Source organism: Patiria miniata, unplaced genomic scaffold (genome assembly GCF_015706575.1).
Source record: "Patiria miniata isolate m_02_andy unplaced genomic scaffold, ASM1570657v1 HiC_scaffold_3, whole genome shotgun sequence".
Classification (NCBI taxonomy): domain Eukaryota; kingdom Metazoa; phylum Echinodermata; class Asteroidea; order Valvatida; family Asterinidae; genus Patiria; species Patiria miniata.
In genome coordinates, this window is record NW_024037069.1 from 36793668 (window position 1) to 36803696 (window position 10029).

The window sequence follows — 10029 nt, forward strand, 5'->3', positions numbered from 1 at the left end:
TCATAAATACCTTTCAGTCAAAAAGTCAAAACAAGTGAAACATTATAAAACTCCACAATTTTGTTCAACAATTTTACTTCATGTTTTGTGCAACACCCCTCTGGCTATGTGTGCCTCGCGCGAATAGTACACAAATCTCTTTATAATTATATGGATTGGCATGGGCGCTGCGAGTACTGCGCGATGTGGCGCAGAATGCAGCGGTGCCAGAAAAATGTGTTTCAAACCAGTCAGTGTTTTATCAACCGTTTAAAACCACCCACATGACGGGCTCTCCACCAATAGGAACGGTTAAACTGTCTTAGGTATTTATGAATAATAGGTAATAAATGGCTGTTAGTTTAAACAATGCATGCCTAACCTAATATATGGATTATAAAGTATATGTTTCATAGAATATCAATATAGAATAATACATTTCTCAAACTATAAAATAGAAGTATCAATAACCAATCAGCACAGTTACTGTAACAAGGAAGAGTTTACACCAAAAAAACTGACTGAAAAATAGTATTTTGTTAAGGAAGAAACTAATACTACAATTACCATGTTATTTTACGGAATATAAATTCTTGCTGAAAAAAAAAGGTTTGCTTTTGCTTAATATAACCAAATAATCTGTGTGTTGGCTGATTTTCATGTCGTTGCTAGGCACAGCAGACAACATACTAAACATATCATAGTTAAGAACAGAAAAGACAGAGAACCTGTTTTTAACCAAATTTTACTAAACGTAATGTTTTGGATTGTCCTTTTTCCTGGCAGTGCAACACAACATGTATCATTTTATTCTGCTCATATTCCATCCTCAACTTAGTAACTCTCTGAATAGATTACTGAATGTTTGGAGTCGGAAAGTCTGGCAGGAATACCTAATCAGCCTTTGAACCTTGACCTTTTACCTTTCGTTTGCCCAATCTGAACCAACCAGGGAAAATGTTGGTATGATACAAATATACATGTAGTTTGTACAGTTTAAAGTCAATAGTATTTTGAAGGAACATATACATGTACATGTTGGATCATTTGTATTTATCCTAAAAGTAACCTAAATGATTTTTTTATCCAGATTATTACTTGGATTAAAGAAATTATTCTGTCTGACTTGCTCTCACTTAGAAAATAGAAAATAAAAGTAGGTGATTTCCAATGATCAGCCATTGACTGATCCCTGAAAATAAAGAGTAATATTTTTTTTAATTGTTTCGTGATCAAAAGGTTGTGCAATGTTTTTCACTTTTTTCTCAAAAGTGTAATATCCACTGAGCTGAAACTTCAACAGGTTAGGTTAAGTATTAATGTATTACTGACTTACTATCCAGCACAGAAAATCTCTGGATCGGCAAGAACAGGCGCGGGCTAACACATTATCATCAGGTCTGAACTTTGTTATGGACATTGACACAGTTAATAACTTGTCCCTGCAAACCATTTTCCCCCCTCCCAAATGCCCAACAAATTCTTTGTATTAAATAGTTGCTTTGAATTTGCATGTGACTTACGTTCCGGATATTTAGTTGAGTCCTTTTCCGAGTCTGCCAAGTATACGGAAATATAAAATTGTAAAATCTACAAAAAGAGATATAATTGCCAAGTTTTTGGGGCTTTCGATTGTGGGAAGAAATTTGAGTTTTTGGACAAAGAGGCCTGCTGAAATTGTCTAAAATGTGCAAAAAGGACGCAGACTTTGACTAGGGTCTGACTGGCTAATGTTCGTTCTTTTTTTTTTTCATGCCCGTGTGAGCTTGGCTTTTAATTACTCGTATATCTACTCATATGAAGTACACAATGGACTCGGTTAAATGAGTCCTCCCTCAACGGTTACAACAGGAGAGTTGCGGGAGACCGCTGGGGGACAACGGTGGGGGAGACCTGCTTACAACCCTTGACGCTCAGGCAAAGATACTACTGATTTTTGCACATTTGAGCCGTGCGAAACTGAGCACAAAACACCCATGCACCAATACGCCCATGAACCAGTGCGCACAAATGGTGTTCGTTTCCCCTACTGGAGCTCTCAAAAATGGTCACCTACTGTTTGTTCACCTAGTCCATACAGCCTTGGTGCTAAGGCTTGATTTATGCGCCTATCAATTGTTCCCCCCCCCCCCCCCCGGCTCCCCCACCAAAGACGTGGGGATTGTCACTTTTGAAGCGAAAAAAATCCCCACCCCTCGGGCAAAATTTAAGTGACAATCCCCGACCATGCCCCGACATACTTACGTGGGGCGCACTAGTAAATGCATTTCCACGTAGTACGCCAATGGTAACAATATAATTTGAGTGAGCAAAATCCCCACCCTGGGGCATGAAAAACGTGACCAAATCCCGACATCGGACCTGGGGCTGCGCGGAGGGGGAGGGGTGGGGGAAACATTTCATAGGCGCATTAGGGCCGTCCTTTTTCAAATAATTTAGTATTCAATTATTTGAAACTGCGATGGACCAAAAACTCAAATACCCGAGACTCTCTGATCAAGGTTGACACGCACCGGCCGCATCTGCGTGGTGTGCTGGTCAAAGGTTGCAGGCAAAGCACGCCGGTTAAAATGTGTGTGAGGAGAGCGATATTATGGGCTGCTGGATTGTTTGGCAGCATTTAACAACTGTCAAGGGTTTGAACATGCTAAAAGGATAGGAACAATGAACTGCTGTCGACCAAAAAAGTTACTGCATCTAACAATAAAGCAACTGAAAAAAAGTGCCAAAACAGTACGGTTAACATAACCTAAGGCCAAAAAAAAAAAATTCGGTCTCTGGTCAGACCAAAGTTCCGGAATTGATGCGGCCAAGCTTGGATTGTACAGACAAGGTAGGTACTATTTTGCTTTTTTGGTGTCCTCATGTACATTGGTGTCCTCCATAATTTGCCTTGGTGCTTTCGATCATTTGCCTTGGTGCAATTTCCCATTCCTTGGTGCTCTTTGGTAAAAAAAATTGAGGAGGTGCGGAAATAGAGGGCGCTGTTGGAGCTACCGTGGAACATTTTGGGGGGAAAAAAGATTGACGCGCATGATTAAAATCGACGCGCGCGCTGACCAGAGACCGACTTATTTTTTTTTTGGCATAACAGTCATGTGTCGTACATTTTTTTTTCCGTTCGAAATATTTAAATCGACAAAAAGCTATTTGAATATTCGGTCGATGATGGAATATTCAAATAATAGGTGACTGATTCCTTCTGCACAACCTCATATTTTAGTATCTTTGGGAACCCGGGAAAGGGCTCAAGCACAGCATTGTTTATTTTACTTTAAAAATAACTATTGCATCTGGAAGTCTGACGTGTGGTTAGTCCAATTTATTCTCCGAACGTACCATTGAGCCTTGATAATCTTGAAAAATGAGCCTCTCGTAAAACCCTGTTAATGTCTCTGTAGACGGAATCGTCGCTTGCCGGCATTTGATTGCTACATGACGGTGCCTCGGTACGGTCCCCGGACATCAGGTGGAGATTACTGAGCGCCGCACATGTGGAGGAGTCTAGGTACGTGACGTCCTTGCCGCTGTTGGGATTGTTTGGTGGCACTTGGCTATGGCTGTTCATGTGTTGGTGTAAGATGGAGGGGGCTGGCTGCTGTGAGGTAAGATGGTGTGGCTGTGGATGTGGCTGTGCTGGGGCTGGCTGGCCATTGTAACAAGCACCATTCTATTAAAATCAAGCAATTACAAACAGTAATGAAATTTACCGATCAAAATAGGCATTAACTACAAATGCACATTTTGGCTAATTTGGGGGTTTTAAAGCTACAGTCCATCATTTGCAACTATCCAAAAAGTAACTGATGAAATTATTGTTGAAAAGCATACTCTGTTTAAAGATAGTAATGGGACTATACTCCCTGTAAAATTATTCGTTCTGGCAAGCTGTCATTTTGAAGAAAGCAATGAAAGAAGGCCATTTCCAACAATGCGTCTAAAGATGCATCGTTGGAAATTTCCATTAGTAGTTTGTTTTTAATTCGGTGAAGCGCGCGCAAGCGTTGACACGACGCACACGTGCGCACGCGGTTGCTATAATTTCGTCGGTTCAGTGCGTGACATCACAATCGGCTGAATGAGAACGCTGAATTCGGGTGCAATTCAAAACATGATTCGGCAACTTTTGATTTGAAATCGAGATCCTAGCATATTGTGTTTCTCGGAATATACAGCATTCACTGAGCTAAGGATTCGTCAGGTTAGTTTTTAAGCACCCTTCTTAAGATTATGAGCACTTTTGTTGCTTCAAACGAACATAACGCACAAATTACAAATGATGGACTGTACCTTTAAGAAAGAACGATTTGAGAGGAGTTTAGTTTTACAAATAAGACTGTAGAATATATGCTGGATGCGGCTGCTTTAGTTGCTGGTCCCAGAGAGCTAGCTTTATGTCCTCTTTTCCCATATCTCAACGACCGACTGACTCAAAGACTCACCCATGGACAGTGAAGTTGGCATGAGCAAAGTAAAAGATAAACGATTATCAAATGTGGAAAAAGAAATCTGAAATGCAGTCACTGTTTCCACTAGCCTGTGGGCGATGGGGGAGCATGGCCAAGTAATTAGGGTTCCTGACTCATGATTAGAGGGTCTGGGGTTCGAGTTCAGCTGCTGGCCACATGTCGTGTCCTTGGGCAAGCCACTTCACCCCCATTTGCCTCTTTCCACCCAGGAGTATTTTCATTTATAAGTACCAGCATTAGCTTGGGAATAACCTGCGATAGACTAGTATCCCATCCAGGATAAATATAGTCGCAGTTATTTCGTACCAAGAAAAACAGAGATAAACGCCGGCCTGATGGGCCATATTATTGGCTTGTGACAGACTTCACTACTTTTTACTAACCTGTAGGAATCCACTGGAGCCATCAGCCTCCTCTATACCATTTAAATGACCATTCACCTGGAGGGAACTGTCCGAACCAACACATAAAAAGGACACCATTATTTGTAACATTTGCTTCAGGTGAAACAAGGATAATTCATGTGTAGATGGCAAGCGGCCATCTTAAATGTGCAATTTTCAATGGCCTATATCTAAATAACTACAGGGCTGATTTGGTTCAAATTTTGTGTGTACACATTGTCACAAGTCAGACTGATATTTTACGCCAAGTGCGTGTTCATTTAGTATTTCCAACTGCATGTTGATGACTTTGCCCCAATTACCTTTGCCCCAAGTTCATTTTATGCAAATCGAGGTGTGGTCTTCTTTTGTTATGCCTGTGTGTAGTATGGGCAAGGGAATTTCTAAGGTGGTAATCTGCTTTTCAATACTGGTTCACTGGAGTATTCACATACTTTGATGCTGTGGATTTTTTAGGGGCAGTGTTTTAGGGAGAAGCGTTTAGGCTGGAGGTGTGGTAGCATGTACAGAGCGATAGCTCCATAGATATAGCCACATAGTGCTAAATCTTATTTTGGATTTCGAGAATCTTGTTTCTGGCGATAGTTGCTATCGGGATGTAATATAGATGAAAATTGAGGTAGAGTCATGATGACATCATCATATGATTTTATATGGATTTTTGACATTTTTAAGCTTATTACTTCCATCAAGGAGGTTATGTTTTTCATCGGATTTTGTTGGTTGGTTGGTTGGTTGGCTTTTAGGGGTGGTCCTTGGTACAAGGACAAATTGATTAGATTTTGGAAGTGATCCGGTGCAGCATGAATTTAGGTTTTATGAAATACGGACTCATTGGTGGTATTGCTCATGCTCATGTATAGATAATTAGGAGAGGGACCGGTCACGTGCGAGGGTTTAACCAATAAAAGGGTAAAAGAGTCCAATGTTTTTACGAGTCCGATTTTCATATGACAGCGGATCTGGGTCAGGATCCAGGATTTTTTTAAAGGATCTTCACCATTAATGCGATTATTTGAAACTGCGATTATTTGAAACTTCGTTTGGACGTACTGACAATATGGCGGGGAATTGTTAAGCCTTGGCGGAGGTGCAAACTCCGGCGAGCGCGAAGCGCGAAGCCATTACGGCGTGGGGTGTTGTGGGGCCCGCTTAAGGGCCCCGAAACATTTTGGATTCTAGATGCTCTGTGGTGCAATCTGAGGCGATTACTGGGCACTTTCCTCTGAAATTTTTGAGCAGAATATGTTTTAATTTTAAGAAGAATTTTCCTTCATTTGTTAAAATGTACTCTTGTTCTTATAAAGTTTCTGCTGTACTCAAACCATGCATTTTCATTAAACAAGAATAATACATAAGCAATTTTTGAAACAACTGTTGTTTCAAAAATTGTACAGTCATGTATAGACCAATCTGGGCTGGCCCTGACTTCTATCACAAAGGCCCCCTTCAATGGCGAAAGCATTGTGCTAGCTATTGTCCAGATAATCCGTCATGGGGCAGTTGCTTTGCACAATAGCATGCACAATGGTTTCTCCATTGATGGGGGCCTCATAAATACAAACCTGTTGAGGTTGAAATCAGTTCTCTTCGGTGACGGCAAGAGATCGGAATCCTCCAGCTCCCGATTTCTCTTCCTGCTAGATATAAATAAATTTCCAGAATTACAAATATCGCTAACATGGCCATATTGGTTGTGACCCCTGGCACGTACTATATAGGCCATCAGGTTTTACTTCAAGAATGGTTTCGGTCTAAAAAATATAAGACTCTCTATACTTTGTATCTAAAGTCCATCCACAACGTACAGGTTTTAAGCACACTGGGACCTTGAGTGCAGAAAACATGCAAAATAACATCAGGCCAGCTTTACTCGCTCTCTAGCCGACAAAATGTTCATGAGGCAAAGACAAGGTCTTCAGTATTTCGAAAGCCAAGTTTGAGGTGTCAATTTTTATACCTTTCTTCAACATTTTGCACCTGAGAGTGAAGCCAAGTTTTTTTCTCTTGCCACAGAGATTTTTTTTTAAATTTAGAATGTGTTGTGTGAAAACTTACGCACGCGCATGCAAGCTCCGGCCCCCATAGCAACTGCATTGCATATGCGCGTAAGTACAACTACAACAAGTCTTCACACGAGAAGTTCATACTGAGGATGTTTACGATGAAAGCATGGATCTGCGATTTATTTTCGGTAAACACGTCACCCACGGACGTATTTACTTTTTCTAAACCAAGCATCTTTGTAATTCTGGACGCAAGGAATATGTAAACGAAATTCCAGCTTCCTCCGTCAGGTACAAATATGAACATTTTAAATTTTTTTTAGCTATGGCAGCAGAAGTTCATACCCTGGACGTCAGTCGTATAATGCAATGCAATGGGGACGTCGTCCAACCTAGGATAGCATGGCTAGTGCCAGACTGGGACCGTGAGTGCATAAAAACGTGCAAAATTACTACTGACGTTTTTTTACTCACCATTCAGCTAATTAATGCCCACACAACACATACATCAAAATGCTTAAGTTGCAAGCATGTCACCTGCAAAATTTGAGACCTTAAATCCAATTTTAAGGCAAGTTTTTGACAGTTCAAAAACCATCCACGTCATTCTCCATGCTTTAGAAATGGTGGTGTGATTCCCAAGGTATTCTGGGTAGGTGCAGGAAGAGCCTTGCAGCTTACTTGTTTTTTAATCGATGGCCAAATGAACATAGCGCCCTCTGTTAAAAAATGAAACATTCTGCATTCACTCAGATCAACAAGAGGGCGCTGTTTATCTACACGATGAAAATGTTTTAGCTGAGGAGTCTTTTGCACAATGCATTGCAGTACACATCAACGTGATGTTTCGCATTTGGATTTCGATAACTCCCTGCAAAATTAGAATTAAACGCTGAATTTTTGGTGATGCAATGCTCACAACAGCAACTTTGCAGGGCAGAAGTTTCGGGGATTATTGAAGAAACTGTAGTGAGTAAGAAGCTTGCACATTTGATTCACACTGGTTTTATTATGCAGCACAAACTTTTGCACGATATGGATACCTTAAGTTTTGGGACTCTCATACACAGTGTTGAGAGTCCCAAATTTTCGGACTAGGCTAGTGCCTAGTGCCAGTCTATTTTCTTGTCTTGCATGTTTTCACTTAAGTTTTGAGACTCTCAATCTCGTTTTCGGATTAGAGTTTGAATCCCGCTCCAGACAAGTTATCATCATGATCATTGCTCAGTACAGATTTCATGCATTTCAAAATTCGAATTCATAAGCAAATATAGGCACAATTGCAGAATACCCCGCCACTCGATCTATCTACCTCGTAGCTGGCTACAAGGTCACGGTTGGTTGACCTCAATAAACATTCTCAGCGCTACTTGTATGTACTATGCGTCATGCTCCATTGCACTCCCACTTCGTAACCGCGTAGCCGCCAACAGGGTAGTTGGTTTGGACTTAGAATTTTTTCAGCAACTCCCATTCCTTTTGTGTTGCTTCGTTCTCAAGCATATTCAAGGGGACTCCCACTCCGTATCCCCGTAGCCGCCAACAGGGTGGTTGGTTTGGACTTTTCCAAAAATTTCAGCAACTCTCATTCCTTTTGTGTTGCTTCGTTCTCAAATAATGGACCCCCACTCAGTATCCGCGTAGCTGGCATGGTCATGGACTTGAATTGTTTCTTTTCCAGTGATTCCAACCTCGTAGCCAGAGAATTTAGGGGTGTATTTCCGAGTGGCGGGGTATTCTGCAATTACTCCAAAATATATTGTAGGAAACTATACCTACAAAATCTCAACTTCATAAGTTACCCATTCCACCCCCCCCCCCAACTTTCCCTGCCCCTCCCCTTCCGCACCACTCGATTGTGTTATTTAATTAAGCCAGCCCGACCGTCTATTCACCATGTTCACCAGTTCATGAGGAATACCTGGTGCAAATGCAATAATACTTGACTGAAGGTTACTTCACAACTTAAATTAACTCTTATGTGTACCAATTCCGAAAAATATGGAGAAATCCTTGAGAAATTATTACCTTGATGATACTGTTTGTGTCATTTTTGCTCGCTCATCAGCTGCTGGTCATCGGCTTTAGCGCCCTCATCGGCACCACGAAGTGAAGTTTGTTTTGCAGACCATTTTTGAAAGATCGGCTTTTATCCAGCTATGGCGTCTACTTAATCGTCATAAACTTTTCATTAATTTTCAAGTCATATCAAACGACTACAAATGTTAATATTTAGCAGTGAAGGAATCCACATTGATCTAGAAGCCGCTGAAACAGGTATCCTATCGGTAAACTGCAGTCTCAAGTCCAAGCTGAAACGAAGCCGACGTTTAAAAATGTAAAAAAAATCAGTATAATCAACAGAGGGCGCAAATTTCTGCAGGGTGCATACATTCACATACTGAAAGTTCTGCACTCCAGTGTATGAAAATTCCCATAATCCCCATTCTTCAAAATTCTTTTTAAAATACTCAAAACTCTCGCAGGTGTTCAGGCTGCACAGAAAAATGATGATCAACATGTCATCTTCCATTTTCTTTTCAAGTTTTGGTGGTTTGACAATTGACTTTTCGAGAAATTCTCACCCAAAGAAGACCACCCCCAGGTAGCTAAAACGATTGATGTTTCCCAAATTAGAAATAGTCATTTTGAAAAAGGATGATCAACATGTCATCTTTCATTTTCTTTTCAATTTCTGGTGATTTGACCATTGACTTTTCGAGAAATTTCCACAACATGGCTATTGCCATGTTGTGGCGGGATCGGTTTTTTTTTTCAAGATGGCTATACTTTTTCCGCTTTGGAAATTGAAAAATAGGGGTCGTCTTAATTTCTTGAAAAGTCAATGTTCAACCCAGCTGCAGCTGCGAGAGTTCTGAGTATTTTTAAAGAATTTTGAAGTGTAGGCGTTTAGCACTGGTATCTATTGGAATTTTAATAAAGGGGTGCACTGTCCCCGCAAGGTCCTATTCAACTGATTCGAAATGGCTATTTAATAGCTGGAAGAATTTTAATTAATGCATCTGGTAAAGAAAATGAGCCATATTTAAGTCATTCATTGGTGTTTTTATTAATACGGGGTCGATCATACCGGCTTACAAGTCAATAAGCGAGGTATAGGCGCACTACCTTGCTTTCTATGACCAGCAGGCTGTTCCAAGCCGTGAATAT

The 10029-nt window shown here is 40.8% G+C and overlaps 1 protein-coding gene across 2 annotated transcripts; it reads right to left on the bottom strand.

The window, feature by feature from the left end:
- Window positions 1-3286: 3286 nt before the first annotated feature.
- On the bottom strand, window positions 3287-8994 carry LOC119738821. 2 transcript variants are annotated; one of them, XM_038213787.1, is made up of 4 exons: window positions 8887-8994; window positions 6418-6492; window positions 4832-4898; window positions 3287-3649 (listed from the first exon to the last, which is right to left on the bottom strand). In XM_038213787.1, the coding sequence occupies exons 1-4, from the start codon at window positions 8907-8909 to the stop codon at window positions 3302-3304; spliced, it is 513 nt and encodes a 170-aa protein (XP_038069715.1). In that variant the 5' UTR covers window positions 8910-8994; the 3' UTR covers window positions 3287-3301. The 2 variants fall into 2 exon arrangements, with proteins under 2 accessions (XP_038069715.1, XP_038069716.1); XM_038213788.1 differs by having other exon boundaries at window positions 6418-6489; window positions 8887-8980.
- Between the last annotated feature and the right edge of the window lie 1035 nt (window positions 8995-10029).